General features: G+C 43.1%; 4 protein-coding genes across 4 annotated transcripts; 2 read left to right on the top strand and 2 right to left on the bottom strand.

The window, feature by feature from the left end:
• Window positions 1-988: 988 nt before the first annotated feature.
• Window positions 989-3,526, top strand: GLRG_00786 (fungal specific transcription factor domain-containing protein; the record flags this gene model as incomplete). The annotated part of the gene is made up of 7 exons (XM_008091471.1): window positions 989-1,004; window positions 1,142-1,462; window positions 1,530-1,997; window positions 2,052-2,199; window positions 2,262-2,297; window positions 2,418-2,735; window positions 2,830-3,526. The coding sequence occupies 7 exons, from the start codon at window positions 989-991 to the stop codon at window positions 3,524-3,526; spliced, it is 2,004 nt and encodes a 667-aa protein (XP_008089662.1).
• Window positions 3,527-3,764: 238 nt separating this feature from the next.
• Window positions 3,765-6,902, bottom strand: GLRG_00785 (hydantoinase/oxoprolinase; the record flags this gene model as incomplete). Its single annotated transcript, XM_008091470.1, has 4 exons — window positions 3,765-4,007; window positions 4,064-4,629; window positions 4,686-6,788; window positions 6,857-6,902. 4 exons carry the CDS (start codon window positions 6,900-6,902, stop codon window positions 3,765-3,767), a joined length of 2,958 nt encoding a protein of 985 aa, XP_008089661.1.
• A 1,547-nt stretch (window positions 6,903-8,449) lies between these two features.
• GLRG_00784 (uncharacterized protein) lies at window positions 8,450-8,644 on the bottom strand (the record flags this gene model as incomplete). Its single annotated transcript, XM_008091469.1, has 1 exon — window positions 8,450-8,644. The coding sequence occupies one exon, from the start codon at window positions 8,642-8,644 to the stop codon at window positions 8,450-8,452; it is 195 nt and encodes a 64-aa protein (XP_008089660.1).
• An 841-nt stretch (window positions 8,645-9,485) lies between these two features.
• GLRG_00783 (uncharacterized protein) lies at window positions 9,486-9,812 on the top strand (the record flags this gene model as incomplete). The annotated part of the gene is made up of 1 exon (XM_008091468.1): window positions 9,486-9,812. One exon carries the CDS (start codon window positions 9,486-9,488, stop codon window positions 9,810-9,812), a length of 327 nt encoding a protein of 108 aa, XP_008089659.1.
• Window positions 9,813-20,245: the final 10,433 nt, after the last annotated feature.

The raw sequence follows: 20,245 nt of genomic DNA, 5'->3' as shown, positions 1-20,245 counted from the left end.
CAGCGATTCCAACGAATGGAACATGTGGCATGATTTCCGAGAGGAGCAGAGAGGGGTTGAGCTGCATCACCTCTCGATAGCTACGATAATAGCTTATATTTACGCGCCGAGCTGCGGGGGTTATGCAGGGTTCCCGTCCGACCCCTCTTCCGGACACTCGGCGTTGCTACCACACGGTGGGGTGAAGTTTCGTGGTGTCAAGAAAAGACGATGGCCCTCCGTGATCGGGGCAAACATGACTGAGTGGGTATGCTTGGCCCGATAAGGCTCGGACCCCTGGCAAAGAGGGCTGCATATCGGTGCATATCAACCGGGGGGAGGGTGACGCCGTGCAATCATCGCTGCGGATCTGCATGGTTTGGAAGTATTACGAGTACTTAGGCTTTGTTTTGTATTATACCATCACAGATTTGGTTGTAGATCTGTCCTTCACAGTGAGCTGGAATCGAAGTCCTGGATGAGAAATCTGGTTACTTGGGAAAGCTCATGATTCCAACACTGAATCTCCCTGATGAACCTCTGACAACCACTATCGGTACCCCGGACATCACGGCTCAGAGAAGACGGGATCTGTTCAACAGCCTGTTTTCCGAGGATGGCCAGGGTTCATAAATAGCTTATGCCGAGCAACGGGTCGCGGTGTTAACTTGCAGAGAGCTTCGGTAACCCATATCTACCGGCACGTGGTTGAAACGGGGTCCGTGAACCTCTCAGATTGGGAATAACTGCAATACAACGCTGATATTGAGGACGAAACAGGGGCTGGCTGATCGTGAAGTCATGTGACCGCAGAGATCTGCGTCCCACAATTGCACGGGAAACGTTTGCTTTCTGCCTTTTCGTCGGAGCTGAAGAGACACATCCCGAAGGTTCCCATGGTGACAGATATGCAGAAAAGCAATGCCAAGCGAATCTCGTGCGTCTCCCACCCGAAAAGAAACTTATGAGGCAATGGAAAATCTGATAGATGATACAAAAGGTGCAAACGATGCCAGCAGAGAAAGGTAAACAATCCCGCAGATCCCGCGCGTACTCCCCCCCCCCCCCGTCATCCTCTCCCGGCTCTCAATATCGCCGCCCAGTGGGCGATTGTCAGTCCATTGAATACTCTGGCCGATAGATACCGTTGTCTAACTGACAGCTCCGCGGGGACAGATCCGCTGTTCTCGCACGTTCCCGTGTACTAGCTGCTCCTCCGCGTTGGCCAAGTGTGAGTTCCGGGAGAGCGACTTCAAGCGACCGCCCGTGTCGCGCGAGAATGTTGCGACGCTCGAGTCCCGCATCGCGTCGCTCGAGAGTCTCGTCGGCAGGCTCAAAACCGCGGATAGTGATGAGCGCAACCGGATCCTGGACGACCTGGAGGACCAGGACTATGTACCTTCGTTTTCCAGCCTGCCGTTGGAGGATGAAATCGCACTGAGTGAAGCCATGACGAAGGCCTCATTCCAGGAGATGACTGACGGTAAACCAAGACTCTCCTCTCCTTGGCCGCCCTACCGATCGATGACGCCTGACCTTGACCTTTTCAGGTTCACTAATCTACCACGGGCCGACAAGCATTTACCAGAATGAAGCCAGCAGCCCGGCGTATCCCCCCACCAGCTCGCCCACAGTTTCGAAGCCATCATTCGTCCACGAGAATAGGGAAGTTCTGGTCAACGACACCATGCGCCTCTGCATAGGTCTCTTCTTCCATTGGCAGTATCCGGTGGTCATGTTCATCGACAGAGAATCATTCATCCAAGAGTACGAAGCTAACCCCGTCAACGGTAACTACTGCTCGCCGCCCCTCATTTACAGTATGGCTGCAATCGGCGCCCTCATGTCGAGGGACCCGGATGTCAAGGCAAAGTCACCTGGTTTTGCCGACACCGCACAATCAATACTGATGACGATCGAGTTCGGAGTCTCGAGACCAACATCAGTCCAGGCCTTCCTCTGTCTCTCCTACTACGAGACCGGGGTGGGCAATATGTCCAAGGCCTGGGTCTATACAGGTACTTTTGCTAGAGACCTCCTCGTATGAATGACTTTCTGACCCCATATACTAGGCATAGCTTACAGAATGTGCCAAGACCTCGGTTTGCAGAGAGATCTTGCACACTGGAGTCCTGATGCCAAGTCCAACCTATCAAGCCCTTTTCCTTTCAACAATGAGTTTCGACGGCGCGTCTATTGGGGCTGTTTTCTATCAGACAAGTGAGTTTGAGGAGGCTTGGGGGAACTTTGTCATTGTTCTCGCCCTGACGCAGCAGCTTCAGAATGTTCAGTCTTTTCCTCGGCCGCCCGACCTTCTTGTACGAACATGATGCAGACGTCAATATTAGCGAACCTCTACCGTAAGCCCCCCTTCTAGCCACAGACAACTCGGGAAGCGAGAGAAGAAAGAAAAAAAAAAAGGCTGATGTTATTCCGAGACTCGATCCCCCGATTTGGGACAACTGGCTACAGGCCCATGGCCTCGGGTTTCTGCAGACTGGGCAACCAGGCGGCCCGAGACTGACGCCGTGGTTCAACCAGATGCTCGAGCTGGGTCGGATAGTCCACGATATGCTGTCCAAGACCTTCGCCCCGAAAAAAATGAAAGACCCTTCGGCTAGGAGATGGAACGAACTGTCTCTGAGTAAGCTGAACGCTCGGCTGGTCGCGTGGCATGAGGCGCTACCGAGTGAAATGAGGTGGAAGAAGTGGACCACCAACAAAGACGTGCTCCAACCGCATGTGGCCTGCTTGCAGTACGTTTCTACCTTGGTCCCTCTCTGGGTTCTCTTCCCGTGGAAGTGGCAGAATGCCTCTGGTGACATGTTACTCACCCCGTGTGTGCTGCAGTACATTCTATCACTCCACTCGCATCTGCCTGAATCTGCCCTTCATCACGTCCGTTCGGCAAATACCTAGCGTCCCAGATGGGGAGGCCGAGGACTTGACCAACCCGATCATCAAGTCGTTCATCATATGCCAGTCGTCGGCGCAGAGGATAGTCGACGTCTTACAGCGTTTCAGAGCCCAGCACACCCTCGAGAACACGCCTCTGAACTTCATCGGCGCCACTATTCTCGCGACAAACGCCGTCTTGGCCACGACACGGCGCCAGAGCAGCCCGCCGTCGTTGTTGAAGGATACTTTGCTGCCTTTCCTGGACAGCGCCCTGGAAGAGCTGTCCTCGTCGTGGAAGCTTGCCGGGGAGGCGCGGCAGAAGGTCAGGAACGCGCTCAACTTGGCGCAGGTGCGGCATCCGCAGTCGCCGGTCAGGACCAGACAGCCGGATCGGGCCACCGACGGCAAAGACCGGGCCTGTGACCAGCCGCCCGTGGTGAACCCCGTTGAGGCGCAAGCCAGCGCGGATCCGCCTCTGGAAAAGTCCTCGGGCCCAGAGGAGACTGTCTTGGACCCTATGGGCTTGCTCGATAGCGAGGCGGCCTACTGGGGGGGTTATAGGAATGATATGGTTGATGTTTGGGATGCGAACTTTGTCAACCATCTAGCAGACGCAGACTGGCTGAATCAGCCACACATGCCAGAATAAATAAGAAACTAATTTGTACCGAATGTTGATTTAATCCCACAACTATTCTGGACATGTGACATGTAGTCTCTCAATCTCGTTTCTGTACGTCCTTGCTCGACATACATAGTCTAGGGGGTTTCACAGTGTGCACACAAACCTGTAGGGCTGGCCTCCTCTCGTAACGTCTGCTGAATTGTGCCTTTTTTGTGCAAGCATTCTGAGACCGCTGTCGTCTTCTGCACTCGTCGCTGCTGCATCAGAGTCGGAACTCGTCGATGACGCTCACCGGCTTCGTGTACTTGAGCGTTGTCTTGTAGTCGTGAGGCAGGCCAAAGACTTTGGGGCCTGCGATCTCGAGAGCCCGTTCCGTGGCCCAAATCGGGTGCCCCGCCATAACCATGACTGAGACCTTCAGTCCGTATCTGTACTCCTGAACGCCGATGGCCTCTCCCGTGGAGGTGTCCAGAAGGAATATCAGATCGGGGACAGTAGCAAGGGTCTACGGGAGAGACAAATATCAGTCAAAGACACCAGGAGGGAGGGGGGAATACTTACTGTTTCGCCTCCATCCTCTGATTTGCCTAGGACACCGAGATTTTCGTTCATGAAAGGGACCACGACCTCTTCCAGCCCTTGTCCGACCCTGTCCGCCTCCGTCTCCATCTCGCTTTCACTGAGCCTCTCCACAGTGACCTTGCCCAGGCTGTGCGCCGTGGTGGTCAGGGTGCTCTCGACGCTGCGGATCTTGCCCTGGAACAGCACCTTGGCGCTTCCCGGACCGCCGGCCGCCTCGATGATGTCTTTTGTCACGGTCGAGACGGTGCCGGCCTGCTGCGCTCGGGCGACGACGCGTCCGAGACGCCAGGCCAGCGAGTAGGTGTTCGGGATGCCGACCTCGCGCATGAGCTTCCCGGGAATGGGACGGCCGGCGGCGCCGGCCGCGGAACCCATTGCGACGCATGCGTCCCGGATGGCGATGCCGGCGGAGGTCTCGTCGGTCTGGGTGGCCGGGATGACGAAGTTGTGCCCGGTGCCGCTGCAGAGCGTCACAGGGAGGAGCTCGTTGATGGATTTGGCGTGTATGTACTGCGACACCATCTCGAACTGAGGGTACGCACGTCCTAGTAACTCACGTCAGCGCAAGAATATGACATTACCAAAGCCGGAGAAGGCGTACCCATCATATCGCCATCTACTGTCGGTATGTCATAGTATCTTGAGCTTCCCCAGATCAAAGTGGAAACGCCGTTTGCGCCCCCGATCTCGGTGGCTATCAGCTTTTCAAACTTTGTCTTCATCTCCTTCTCCATCTCTTGCATGGCATGCCACACACCATCTCCCCCCGGGCGCTCGATGCTCACTGCTGGCGTGCCGACGCTGGCGACGGGCGGCATCATCTCGTCGTCCTTGAGGTCTTCTATACGGACAATCTTCATCGACTCTCCCTCGGCTAGGAGCTGTTTCAGTTCGAGGTACGGTGCGTACGGGGACCCGCCGCCGCCGCATCCGAGAATATAGCATCCGATGGACAAGAAACGAAGATCGGTTTCGGACAGCGACCACAGGCCGTTGGAGTCCACCATGGGCTTGTAGCTCCTGAAGTCCACCGCCTCGCCTTCCGGACCGTCCTCCGAAGCTGGCGAATCGTGCTTCTTGGTCTCTTCAAACATCTCCTCGTCGACCAGCTGGTCCGGCGCGGCGGTCTTAACCATCTCGGAATAGACTCGCTTATGGTCGGCAGGCAGGGCGACCTCGATCTTGATGGAGGTCTGGTTCTGCACGTAGGGAACTCCGGCAACTTCTTCATGGAGGACCGTCACGGACCTGTCATCTCCGCCCTTGGCCACCGCATGCTGGATCGCTCTGGCTTTGACGTCCGCGATGCCGCCCTGGATGTCGGAGCCGTGGATGATGGCCTCTGCCGAACCGTAGATCCTCGCGATGGACGCGCCAATGGCGTTGGCGACGCCAGCGTGCTCGGGCACGACGACCCTGCTGACGCCGGAGAGCTCTGTAGGGCAGAGGACGGAACCGCCTCCGACGAGGATGACGGTGCATGGCTCGGGGGACAGCTTGGCGCGATCGATAACCGCCTCGAGCATTTTCCGAATCCTGGTCTTGCCTTTCTCGACAACGTCGGTCGTCAGCGACACGGTAGTGTTTCCGATAACGGCCCCGGATGCCACGGCGACATCGGTCGCGGTTGTCACGTCACCTCCGAAGCAGAGAGCCTTGGTCACGAGGTCGTGGCCAACACTGTCAGGCCCAACAGCCACCGAGCCGTCCTCGCCGTTGTGTAAGATGGATCCCCCTCCGAGGCCGATGCTCTCCACAGAGGGCATCTCCAGGTTGACCTTTACACCAGCCAAGGCCGTGTAGCTCTTGGACAGCCTGGGGTATCCGTTGTTGAGAAGATAGCCTACATCAGAAGTCGTTCCGCCGATGTCGACGACGATGCTGCCAGACTTGTCGATGGAATCTCTGGCGAGGAACGCGGCGCCCCGGATGGAGTTTGTGGCACCGGATGAAAAGATCCTGATCGGGGCTTGCATGGCCTCGGAGAAGGGCAGCAGATGGCCTGCGTTGGAACTAAGGTACAAAGGGCACCGGAGGCCGATGCGGCGCATGGCACCGATGAAGGCTCTGATGGTGCGCTGCGCAAAGTTGAGGATCGAGGCGTTGAGTATCGTCGCATTCTCGCGGGCTAGGAGGCCCGGCCCGGCGATGTTGTGGGAGAGAATGATGTTGACATGTTCGCCAAGCTCGCTGCGCAGTATCTTCTCTACCTCGTCCTCCTGGTGGTAGTCTTTGTCGGTGTTGCAGCCGATACCGACGACTGCAACGTTCCCAAGGCCCTTGGCTTTGATCTGCCTCGCCTGGTCCCTGACGGCCTCTTCGTCGATCGGGCCGATGAGGGTGCCGTCAATGTTGCAGCCTCCGGGGATGATGGCCGAGTGGCCGTTGATGATGCGCTTCAAGGCCGAGGGCCAGTCTGCAAAGGGCGGGGTTCCGGTGGAGAAGTTGTGAGAGGCCAGGCGCAGGACGGCAATCTTTTCGACGCGAGACGTATCTCTTTCGATGATGGCGTTGAGGAAGTGTGTTGTGCCGATGGCGAGTGCGGTGATGGCGACAGGGTCCACGGTTGACTTGTCCAGCAGCGCTCTCAACGTGGCCTGGACAGAGAGCGTCACGTTGGATGTGGTCGGCGCTTTGTGAGAGGCGACAACGGCATCTGTGCCAGACTTGGATACATCCAGCAGGACGCTGTCGGTGTTGGTACCTGGGAGTACAGTTGGCGTTACAAAGCTTGATAAATCAGACGAACTCGCCGTCTTGATGGATGCTCACCTCCCACGTCAACTCCCACCACCAGTGTGCCGTCCGTCGTAATCATTCTTGTGCAACCAAGTTATTCGTGCGGGGTTTGAGGGGAATTGTGAAAATCGGCTTGCGCAGACAGCAGACTCTGCAGACTTGAACCCCCAGTGCAGTGCGCGCAGTGTACGGCTCGACTGGACGTATATGAAGCAAGGACTTTAAAGTGTCTTTAATCTCGATAATGGTGCAACGACAGCTTTGTTACACAATGGCTGTGGCATAATCCAAAGAAGCAGTTACGAGGTGGGGATTCAAGTGATAAGCAAACGCATCCGATTCCGTTCATCGGCCCCGGGTAGAATAGGATGGATCCGCTTCTCCACCTAGACTCTACCAGGAGGGGTAGCAAGTCGAGCCCTCATCACCTACTAAGGTAACATAGGATGCTTCCCCTTGATCAGAGGTGTCTGATTACTCTGATTAGGACAAATGATTATCCTGATTAGAGCAAGGCTAGAGACTGATCAGAAGAGTAGAAACTCCCTAGGTTCCTGTGTTATCACTATTGAAGGTAAATCACAGAAAGGCCCTTGCCTGACCAGGAAAAGATAGATAAGAAAAATTCTGGTTCAAAGTTTGTTGTCTCTCCCCTATCAATCTCCTAAGCTACTGACACTTACATCCTCTAATTAGTGTAAGCTGAGGTAAGTATCACCGTCTGTTACCCTCGGCCTGATTGCCCCACCCTGTTCCAGCTCTAGTTCATCTGATGTTCCTGATTCCATGCAGGCGTCATGCACTCCTACATGGGTAGTACATGGCAACATGGGACGGACCGCGCAAGTCAAGAGGCGCATGCGGGAAGCTCTCACGGAGTGAAAGATGCCATAAGCCGTAGAACATTAGGGCAATTTTATCTGTTTGGGAGGGCAAGTCATCTAGAAACATACACATGGCAACAGTACCCAGAATATCAAAATATTGTTCGGAAACAGTAGAATAAGAAGCAGTAGTCAGAAACGTAACGAGAGGGATGGTGCAGATGACTATCTTTTTGGTGCTCCTGTTATAATGACGAAGAAACCCCCCCCTCTCCCTTTTAGAAACGTAATAGTCTACACCTTGATTCAAACTCACGCTTTTCCCGGTTTTATCGTCACTTAAATCAATGCATTAAGAGATCACATTCGAAACATGACTACGTGCTCTTGCTTGGATCCTTGAATATTAACCGACAGGCTGCCAATGTTTCATTGTTTGGGTGGACACCAAAGAAGCATTGTACAGGGATTGATAGAAAGATCTAGGTAGAGGTCAAATGAAACCATCGCATTGTTGCAGTTTTTCGGTTCCTTCATCCAATTATCTCGATAGATCTTCCCATCCATTTAAAGCCGTCTGTGCTCGAAAGTCTACCAAAACCAAAACAACTCTGGGGTTCAAACCGAGTTCCAAGTGAGCCTTTGCAAATCTACTGCGAAGCCGCGTAACTGAGCTAACAGTATCATTTTACTAACGAAAATCGAAGAAACATAGCAACTATGTTAGCCTGGTTTTCCCCGTGCATAGGGCTTTCTGTTAAATCAACGAGAAAAACGTACCCTGATAGCTAGGAGCACTTCTCTAGACTGCAATTTCTGAGACGACTGAAAGGATTCCGTCGGGAGCCGAGACAGGAACCACTGGTCCAGTATGGGGCTCAACCTCCTCAGCGCTGAGGATAGTGACGCCTGGCTCCGAAGATGATGCCACCGGCGCAGCTTGTACCATAGCCGCAAGCGTTGCGGTAAGGAGGATGAGGCGAGCGATTGAAGGCATGTTTGTATATGATTTTGAAGAAGCTGTTAGACAGGTAAACTAGGCAGTAGTTGTGGTATAAGAAGATGGTCTGGGAGGAAGTTAAATAGTACTTTTATATTATATAATGTCCAAAAGGCCCCAGGAAATGCTCCGCTTTATACTTATGTTGCCAAATGAGCGAAATTATAGTAGCTTGCAGCAATGATGAACTGGCCGAGGCATCTTCTTTCCCAACACCCGATCAAGAGGCATTACTCAGCCCAGCAGAACCCAACTAGGCAACCATCTTTCAGCTCATCAACTCAATGAAGTGCCCACCCATCTGTGTTACATTCGATATTATTTTCTGGCCATGCTCACTCAGCAACCTGCCGGGCTTGACTCCACGGCGGTGTTGTTGGTCGTGACAAGGCTCGGGCCTAGACACAGAATTCGACCAGCTTTCATTTATTTTGCTTGGCGAGACCCATTTCCCTAGAAATAGACGAACCATGGGGACAGTGAATGCCAATGGCGGCTTACTCAGACGCAGCATGGGTGTCCGGGGAGGGTGGGCGGGCGGGCCCGTTCGGGACAGGCCCTTGCCGCGAGGAACGACGTTCTTAGTCGCCGGCTCTATTTTCATATTCAGTCTACGGCCGGCAGCACTATATTGTGTAAAGACTTAAAAAGCAGGTTGGTTTCCGCCTCTATGACACTATTCAGAACACAGCTCTCATCATCAGCTCTGTCTCAAGCTTCAAAACCGGTGGCCAGTCTTCTTTCTTCGTGTCACCCACGTCTTCTATCAGTGAGGTCCTACACACCTACACATACGCCTAAATCAAACACCTCCGCTACTAGCACCAACCGCGAAAAGATGCACGTCTCATCCATCCTCGCCGTTTTGGCGCCCGCCACCCTCATCTCGGCTTACACGGCCAAGCTCAGCAAGCAATACTGCGATCAAAAACGCGTCTTGGCCATACGCTTCAGCGCAAATCTCGGCACTTGCTACAACACGGATGGCGCGGCTTCCTACGAATTCAGCGATGTTGCAGCCGGCGGCTCGTACATCTGCGCCGTCTACACCTCGGCCAATTGCGGGGGCACCACCGCAGCACTGTACGACATTTACGGCACTAGCTCGCAATGCGCGAACAGCCCTATCGGCTGGATTTACTCCTACAAATGCTACCTCAAGTGAGCATATAGAAGCGAAAAGGATTCGAGATAACAGGCGGCTGGTGTGTGTCAAGACTGGCGGGGTCAGCGAGAATCGCGCGGGTATAGGCGATCGGAGGGTTTGGGGTTTGGGGTGTAATTACCAGACGCGGCGGTCAGTCATTGAGAAGTCAGATGTCACCAAACACAGCAGGATTTAACTATTTTTGCCCTTGTAGATAATGTCCAAAACTTGATCGTGGTACACTATTTTTTGCTTTTGGAATGATTAGTGTCTTTTTCGCCCAGCTTCCAACAGTAACCTACGTTATCGCTCGCCGCGTCGCCGGCCAGAGTTTGTAATTTACCATATTCATGAAGCTCCAACGGGTATATGAGATGGGGTATGTATGATGGGCTACATACTGATAATCGCCGATTGCGCGGACCATGTACTGGGTCTCTTCAGCTGATTTGATGCCGTAACAAGCTGTGAGTCATACTTCTAAGGCAGCATCTGGAATTGCAAAAGTCTACTACTACGTAACACAGAGACAGGAAGTCTCATCAGGTCTGAAAATTCTTGCCACTTACCATGTCCATGTTGTTTAAAGAGGGGATTGATGTGAAGTTGACACACGTCTAATAGTCTATGGAGATTTAGACTGACAACAAGGCTGATCAGGCAGAAAGTTATGTTTGCCTTTGATTGTATGATTCCGGTTCTCTCGCTAAATTCGAATCACGTTACATTCCTACGTTTTTAAATTTGGTTTGATTTTGACAAACCCATGTAGCTATTGGAAACTGTTAAGACGCCCGATTGAGTTTGAGCTCATACTTGACGTGAAATAGACAAATAGACGAGCGAAATTCACATCTCCGTATTAGCCATTTGCTCAGCTGCCTTTGAAATCATCGCTTGAATGATTACTGCAATGGCCTGCTTCGCTCATGCTCCTGATGAGGTGGTGCGAATCGGAAGCCAGTTCGTCTGCAAAGCAACTCCCAATGTTGATAGGAAGGATTTAAGTAGTGCGTAGCTCGTTACAGGCCAAGATTAGCTGGCCTAAAGCTAAGTGGTCTTACAGCAAGACCTCATAAAGAGGCGGGGAACAAAAAAGAAACCCTCTCATAACGAGCGTAAAGACAAAAGGGGAAGCTGCTGTTGGCAGTGAGGTCTGCCCAGGTGACCTCTAACTGCGCATACAGCCAGCTGGCCAGCGATCATTTCTCCTATTTACACTAGATACCCAATCATAGAGGAATCGCTGCTCAGATTCGCCCATGAATCCTTTGCCTTTTTTATATAGCTTCATTATATCTTTGACTTCCTCTTCTCGTTGATCAAGCAGCAGCTTCATCATCTGCTCGCCAGATGACCCGTTATACACAGCTTCCCTAATAACTATCTCTGTCACCTTGAGTTCCTCACTTCGCCGATCAAGCAGCAGCTTTATTATCTGCTCACCAAATGATTTATTCTGCACAGCTGCTTTAACAACATTCTCTGTCACCCTAACTTCCTCGCCTCGCCAATTAAGCAGCATCTCCATTTGCTGCTCACCATACGACTCATTTTTTGCTGCTTCTATGATAACCCTCTCTGTCACCCTAATTTTCTTGCCTCGTTGATCAAGCAGCAGCTTTATTATCTGCTTGCTAGATGACTTATTCTGCGTAGCTGCTTTGATAACATCCTCTGTAACCTTGAATTCCTCACCTTGTTAGTCAAGCAGCATCTCCATTAGCTGCTCACCAGACGACTCATTCTGCACAGCTGCTAAAACAACCTCTGTCACCTCGACTTCCTTGCCTTGTTGATCAAGCAGCAGCTTCATTGCCTTCACTAAAGATGACTTGTTCTGCTCTGCTGCCCTGACAATCCTCTCTGTGACCTAAATCTCTTGGCCCTGGTGCTCTAGTAAAAGCCTTAGGCAGGCACTGTTAAAACTACTAACAATGACTTTAACAAGGTCTTCTGTGACCATAACGTTTGCACGTTCACTAAGCAGTAGCTCTACTACTTTCTTACCTAAACAAATGTCCTAAGCTGCTATCTATACAATGCCTTCTGTAAGCTAGACTATTAAGGCTTCCCTCTGTATATATGTAAGGTGATGGCTAAGGGCCTAGATTGGGGAAGAAGATGGACGTTGAATTGATTGAATTGATAGGTAGAGGTATCTGTAGATGTAGAATTCAATTTGGCCACTTTAGCTGGCTGGCCAGGCTGAAGGGTAATATGTGTGTGTGTGTTGCCAGCCGGGCCGATGTATCGCCGATCGGCCGGCGATTAACCGATCCATGGGCATCCCGCCCCTTGGCCCAGGGATATCGTTACAATTGCCCCCCTTCCTGGAAGGTCTGGTCCCCAGGCCGTACGCCTAGATAGATGGGATTTAAACCCGGATAGTGGGATTTAAACCCTTTTGATTATAATAGTCAGGTGTTAATAACCCTTATCTGCTCTTTGGCAGGATTTAATTTTAGGTGTTAATAACCCTTATCTGCTCTTTGGTAGGATTTAATTTTGGGTGTTAATAACCCTTATCGCCGTGTAATCAGCGGCCTGTTAGCGGACTCACAAGGCCCTCATCTGCTTGTTAGCAGGATTTAATTAGATAGGATTTAAACCTAAAGGTGGGATTTAAACCTAATAGTCAGGTGTTAATAACCCTTATTGCTGTGTAATTAGCGGCTGGTTGGCGGACTTATAAGGCCCTTATCTACTTGTTAGTAGGATTTAATTAGATAGGGTTTAAACCTAATAGTTAGGTGTTAATAACCCTTATTACTATATAATTAGCAGCTGGTTGGCAGACTTATAAGGCTAAGGCCCTTATCTGCTTGTTAGTAGGATTTAATAGTATTCTTTATTAGACGTATTAACGTTATAGTAACTAGCTCTTATTTTAGCCTTAACTTAGGCTACTGTTACTAACTGTTACTTACTTTAGCAGACAGCCTTAGTATGCCCCTTCTTGTAGTAATACGTATATATAGCCTTACTATAGCACTTCTTAGCACTATAGCCTACTTTACTACACTTACTGTAAGTGGTAGCTAGCTTAGCCTTATTAAGCTAAGGCCTCTTTGCTGACAGCTTGCTGAGCGGCAATTAAACAGAGCTCTCTACAGAGGTCCGGCTGGAAACCTGGTTAGCCTAGAGCTCCTATAGTCTCTTGGCAGTAAGGGCAACGTCCCTTGGCCTCTAGGCAGAGTGCTTCTACTAGATTAGTGCCTGTTATAACCCTAGTTACAGGCAGTAGAAAAACAAGAAGGCTAGAGGCTAATTCTCCTCCTAGTTAGAGCCTAAGGCCTAATAGATTACTAACTATTTAGTAAAGAATTATAGTAGTAATTAATCTGCCTGTTAGGCTTTATATAGCTAGCTATAGAGACGACGCTCTTAGAGCTCTAGATTAACATATAATTAGTAAATAAACGCTTTAAAAGCAGCCTAGAGGCGCTTACTACCTATAGCAGCTTAATAATTTCTTTATTACGTCTAGAGCGTTAGGGTTACCTTTATAAGAGCCTATTTAATATAGTGGCCTTTAGATACTGTTAGCTAAAGCTAATTACCTGCCTTAATAGCTGCTAGCTAATCTGCTACTTGCTTAGGCGTGCTGTTTTCTTATAAGGTGCTATAAGTGTATGCTAGAGGGCGCTTATATTGCTTCTTAGCTATCGCCAGGCGATCAGCAAGCAGTTACAAAAGGGCTACATTCTAATCCTAGATAGTCCGTATTAGCTCTATAACGGATGGAGTGGATAGGGGTAGCTCTGGTTTAATTTAGCGAGTGGTTGCTAAAGAGCGCGTTAATCGCAACAGTTAAGATTATAATAATTTATTATCTATTTCTAGCCTAATCCCTCTTAGAGGTAGAAGTTGAATAATTGTAAGGTGATGGCTAAGGGCCTAGATTGGGGAAGAAGATGGACGTTGAATTGTCAAAGTGGGCCAATTGGCCAGAAATGCACGGTCGCTTGTGGGGCAATTGGCCGCAAATACACCAGTTATTTCCTAGATAGATTTCTCCACTTAAATCAAGGGAAAATAATAATCCAGGCATTTGCCCCTTACTAAAGGGCCAATTAGTAATAGACACATAATATAGTAATAGATATATACATAATAAAGTAATTAATTAATACAGGGTATTACTACTAATTATACACTTTAATAATTAACAGTCTAATCTATAAGTTACTAATTAATATTATTTAAAGCGTTATATAGTATATACGTAATATACACCTTATTATTTATAATAACTAATAAATTAACTACCTAGTACGTTATCCTTAACAGCCTAGCTAATTAGCGCCTATAGATTATAAAGCTTAAGTAAAAGGCCTATAGATATAAGCTATAGGCCGTAATTAACCCTAACGCTAATAATAAAGACTACAAAACCATAGAGGATATTATTAACAGGAGGCTAAAGGAGCTAAATATTACTAACTATCTAATAACTTAAGAGGCAATTAACTAATAGGCCTAAAGTAACTTAGTAGCCTAGACCTAGTCTTAGACTCTATAAGCAGCCTCTACCACCTAGGTAACTAAGCTAGCCTATCTTACTAATATAGGTATTAAGTAACTTAAATATAACAAGAAGGTATATATATACTACCTATATAAGTAGAAAAAGGCTAAAAAGAATATTAATAACCTTATTAACTATATATATTTAACTATTAATCTAAAGCTTAAAGTAGAGTACTATAGTAGTAGTAAGCTGCTATATAAGTAGGTAAAAAATCTTAAGGCTAGAGTAAGTATACTACTCTATAAGGCAAAAGATATTACTATTACTAAGTATAATAAAGTTATAAAGAGAGTAATAGACTATAAGGTTATAAATATAAAGAAGTTAGAGAAGTAGATAACTAAATAAAAAGAGGCTATCTCTAAAGGCATCTAAGTCTAGTAGTATTTAGTAGATTTACTTAGTAAATAGATCTTACTATTAATAAAGGCACTAAGATATACCTTATTATTAATATAAGTAGAATTAAATAAACGCCCCTTTTAAATACAGGTAGAAAGAAAAAAGTTACTTTAATATAATATAATCTCTACTATATAGGTAAGGATTATAGTAAAGCTAGAGCAGCCTTAGGTAAAAGCCTTACGTAGAGTATTTAGCCTAGTTACTATAGTAACTACTAATAATAATAATAGAGATTAGGTAAGAAAGGAGCCTATAGCCTAAATTTAATATAATAGTAGATATAACCTATATAGATTAATAGGCTATAAGATCCTAGATTACTACTACACTAGTAAAGTATAGCTAAAGGGTAATTAGAAGCTATATAAGTATATAATTAAGTAAGTGTAAAAGGCACTTATAGATTAATATATAAGGAATTAATTAAAGAGGGTAAATATACCTATTACTAGTATATTAAAAAGGATAAATAATCTTAGCGCACTAAAGATAAAGTAACTAGGTAATAAAGTAACTAATTAATAACTAACTAGTAAAAAGGTATAAAGAAGAGGGGCACTATTATAGTAGTTAGTAGTATTTATAGTAGCTAGATATCTACTTAAAGACTATATTATCCTTAATTTAAAGGTAACCCTTTACGTTTTCTATTTATATTATTATTTTACTAGTATATTACTAGTAAGCCTAGATAACTTTATCTATATAATTAAAGTAATAATCCTAATTAAAGGATAAAGTAATATAGTTATTAAGGTAAAAGCAAATAGCTATAATATTAAGATTACCTTATATAACGTAGCGTATTACCTATTACTATCTTATAACCTTATATTATATATAGCACTTAAGCTATAAAATAAGTAGTAGTAAGATAACAGCCTATCTAATAATTATATATAAAAAGCTAATAATTACTTTATAGTATTTAATATAAATAAATTTATAGGCTAATAAGTTATTAAGGCTAATCAGAAATTAAAGGCTATATATATAGCTTACTTTATAGTAATAGTAATTAATAAAGCAAATAAGCTAGATTACTACTAGTAATCCTAGCTAGTAAAGGCTATATGCTAGCATAACTAACTTAGCTACCTTAAATTACACGTACTTTACTATGTTACTAGTAAGGCTAGAGAAGTAAGAATTAAAGGTAATATACTAAAGATCCTTACTTACTAATATAAAGTATATATAATAAGTAAGATTAATTAGTAAATATCTTACTAGCTATAAAAGTTAATTAAATATGTAGTAGTAGGTAATAGGATTACGCTAGATTTTTACTTATTTAAGTAAGGCTATAGTAGATTTAAATTAGCCTTACTACTTAGTGACTATAAGTTAGGATTTATATAAGACTATTACCTCTAATAATATAGCTCTAATAACATTAAGCACGCACTTCTTAACTTTATAAAGATAATTAAAGTGTATAAGGCTATAGAGGTTATAGTAATTAAGTGTAATAATAAGATTACTACGTCCTATCTATAGGTAAAAGAAGCTATAGAAAGTCTAAGAATCCTATTTAAATTATTAGCGCCTAACACGCAGGCGTAGAATAGCAGTGTTAAGAGGATTACTATAGTAATTAAGGAGAAAGTAATAGTAATAAGGCTTTAATCTAAGCTACTACACTACTTATAGCTAGAGATCCTTAAGGCTATAGTGTATCTATATAACTATACGCCTTTAGAGGCGTATAGATAGTAATTACTATATAAGATATAATATACTATAAGAGGGTAACTATTACTACTATATATTAGCTATTTATAAGTATTTAGATACTAGGTATATATAATAACTATAGACATATAACTTAACTATAACTAATTACTATAATTTAAGGTAAAAGCGTATATTAGTTACCTTATTAGATATATATTAACTAACTAATATTACGTATATATACTAGTAAAGAATAAAGTAGTTATAACGTATAATATAATCTTTAATAAAGATAGTTATTTCTTAGGTAAAGAAGATAAATAGGTTAATAAGCTAGGTAATACTAATAAGGCTACTATTAATAAATAGATTATAAAGGTAATATAATAAAGTTCTATAGATATTACTAATAGTAAAGAAGCTATAGATACTACTATTAATAAGGCTAAAAGCTAGCTAGTAAATTTCCTTATAACTAAAGATATAGATACTTATAAATATATAAAGTTACACTTTATATTAATTACTTTACTAGATTTACTATAATTAGCCTTCTTTATATAATTAAATAATACTCTTAACGTAAAAGGGTAGGAAAATAATAGTAAAAGCAATAAGATTTACTACGCTAACTATATTATCTAAAGAAGGATATACCTATAAGAAGTATAGTAAGCTACCTTTATAGCTAGTACTCTTTAACGTTAAAGTAACATAAAGATATCCTTAAGGCAGATTAACTTACCTAATAGGCTTATAGGCTGGCCTCCTTAAGACGTTAGGTAAAAGAGTTAATTAGTAAAAGAGGTAACCTCTAAAGGCTCTAAAGATAAAGTAGAGATAATATAAAAGGGAAGCCCTTATAGGACTAATTTAGTAAAGCATAAGATCTATATAAGGGATCTACTTAGTCTGCCTAATATATATACTAATTTATAATATTACCTATTTATAAATAAGTTTTACTAGGCTAAAATAGATTACTTATAAAGTTATAAAGTAATAAGCAGTTAGTATAAAGTTAGTATTAATAAGGCTAGTAATAACTAGATACTTAATTACTAATAGGTATATACTTATAAGTTAAATAAGTATAGATACCTTATTAAGTATAAAGTAAGACTTATTATATAAGGAGACTAGTAAGTAAAAGACGTAATCTAAGATACTTATATAGTAACGTTAGCTAGATTATTATTTAGAGCGCTTATTATAATATTAACTAAGTTTAATCTAGAGCTAATTTAATTTAATATAGTAAATATATTTATATATACTAATATAGATAAAATAGTGTTTATATAATTACCCCTAGGGTATTTAAATTATAGTAGTATAAGAATTACTAAGCTGTTAAAAGCCTTATATAGTCTATAAAGATTACTACTACTATAGTAAAAGCACCTTAAAAAGGGACTTTATAATCTTAGATTTACGCTAGTTACTAGTAAGCTATACTATTAGTAAAAGGGTGCTATTACCTTCTTTTTTTATATTAATAATTATGTCTTTATATTCCTAAAGTCTGCCTAAAGTAAGGCTAATAAATTAATAAAGGGAATAAAAGAAAAGTACTACTTAGAGGGTAGTAATAAGATATAATAGTTTCTTAGTATAGAGGTTATTTATAACTATAAGTAGTATAAGATATAGCTTTTATAAGTAATATATATTAATAAGATCTTAAAGTTAATTAATAATAAAGTCTAGCTACTACTAGACTATACGCTAATAGGTAATAAAGAGCTACTACTATTAAAGCAGACTACTATAACCTTTAAGATTACTAATTACTAACATAAAGTTAGTTTAATCCTATATATAGTAGTAATAATAAGGCCAGACGTTATATTTACTACTAGCTAGTTAGTATAATTTAATTAGAACCTATTAGTTATATATTAGAGGGTAGTAAATTACGTACTATAAAACCTTTACTAAATAAAGGGACTTTACCTTAAATTTAGATCTAATAAAGGAATAATAGTTACCTTTAACATAAGCTTTACTAATAATTTAATTAACTATAAGAGCTTATAGGCGTACGTAATTAAGATATTTAGTAGCCTTATTAGATAGAAAGTAAATAAGTAATAGACTATAATAACATTAATAACTAAGGCTAAATTACTAGCACTATTATAAGTAGCTAAGGAGTTAATCTTTACTAACTAACTGCTTAAAGAACTAATAATCTAAAATTAATTAACTAATATACTTATTATAATCTGATATAATAACTAATAGATAATTAGATTAGTTAAGAAGGAGCTTATTTAATTACAGACGTAACTATAGTATATTAATATTTACTATTATTAGCTGTAGCAGGAGATTACTAAAGGACAAATTAATGTTATTTACATACTGTTAGCTAAGTTAATAGTAAATAGATTAATAAAGGCCTTACTATAGTAAAAGTAGTAATTATTTATTTAATAACTAGGACTATTTAACTAAAGTAAATAAATATAAGAAAGCTATAAAGCTAAATTACGTAATAAAGAAGAGTAATTAATAAAGAGTAATTAAAGAAGAGTAATTAATAAAGAGTAATTAATAAAAAGTAATTAATAAAGGGTAATTAATAAGGTAATTAATAATGCTGTTAGAGGCCAGGTATAACAGAGGAATAGGCTCTAGTAAGTACAGTTATAACTAGGATAGTTAACACGTAAGGCTGTATTTACTAGATAAGTAGGGCCACTTTTCTCTATAACATCGTTAAGAATACTATAAATAAATACTAAAAAGTTTAAACTATAATACCTCTATAATAAAGAGGATTTTATAGTTATAAATTATATAGTTAGATTTACCTTAATTAAGGCTATAAATTTATTAAAAGACTAACTAGAAAAGGTTAAATAATATAATCTAAAATAGTAAAAACTCTATTTACTAGGGGACTAGCTATATTAGTAGATATATTTAAGGAGAATAGTAATTTTAAGGTAATTAAACCTTACACCTAGTAATCTATATTTAATAGAATAAAGGGATTAGCTTACTAGGTAAATTAATACCTACTTTTACTATATTTTACGCTATTATAGCTCTAGGTAATTTACTATATCTTATACTATCTATAGCTTTAGGTAAATATCTAATAACTAACTAACTAATTATAAGATTAGTAGGCTTTATAGACGTTACTATAATTAAGTCTTTTTGCCTCTACCTAGGATTAAACCTAAGAGCTTTAATATAAGTTACTATTTTATATTACGTTATTAAGTAGTAAGTAATACTACTTAACTATACGCACTCTAGTTTTAGTTAGTTACCTAGGTAACTAAATAGGTAGATAGAGGTAATTTATAGTTATAGTAACTGTTATAATAGATTATAACTATAGATATTGTTAATTAAAGGCCAGATTAACAGCTCTAAATAGCCTTAATCTAAGAGGGCGTGTTAAAGTGGGCTAATTAGCTAGAAATATACGGTCGCTTGTAGGGCAATTGGCCGCAAATGCACCAGTTATTTCCTAGATGGATTTCTCTACTTAAATTAAGGGAAAATAATGATCTAGGCATTTGCCCCTTACTAAAGGGCCGATTGGCGATAGACGCGTAACATAGTGATAGATACACACACAACAGAGCAATCGATCAATACAGGGTATCGCTGCCAATTACGCGCTTCAACATGAATTGATTGAATTGATAGGTAGAGGTATCTATAGATGTAGAATTTAACTTGGCCACTTTAGCTGGCTGGCCAGGCTGAAGGGTAATATGTGTGTGTGTGTTGCCAGCTGGGCCGATGTATTGCCGATCGGCCGGCGATTAACCGATCCATGGGCATCCCGCCCCTTGGCCCAGGGATATCG

This window comes from Colletotrichum graminicola (genome assembly GCF_000149035.1).
Source record: "Colletotrichum graminicola M1.001 genomic scaffold supercont1.2, whole genome shotgun sequence".
NCBI lineage: Eukaryota > Fungi > Ascomycota > Sordariomycetes > Glomerellales > Glomerellaceae > Colletotrichum > Colletotrichum graminicola.
This window is presented reverse-complemented; position numbering and strand designations above follow the sequence as displayed.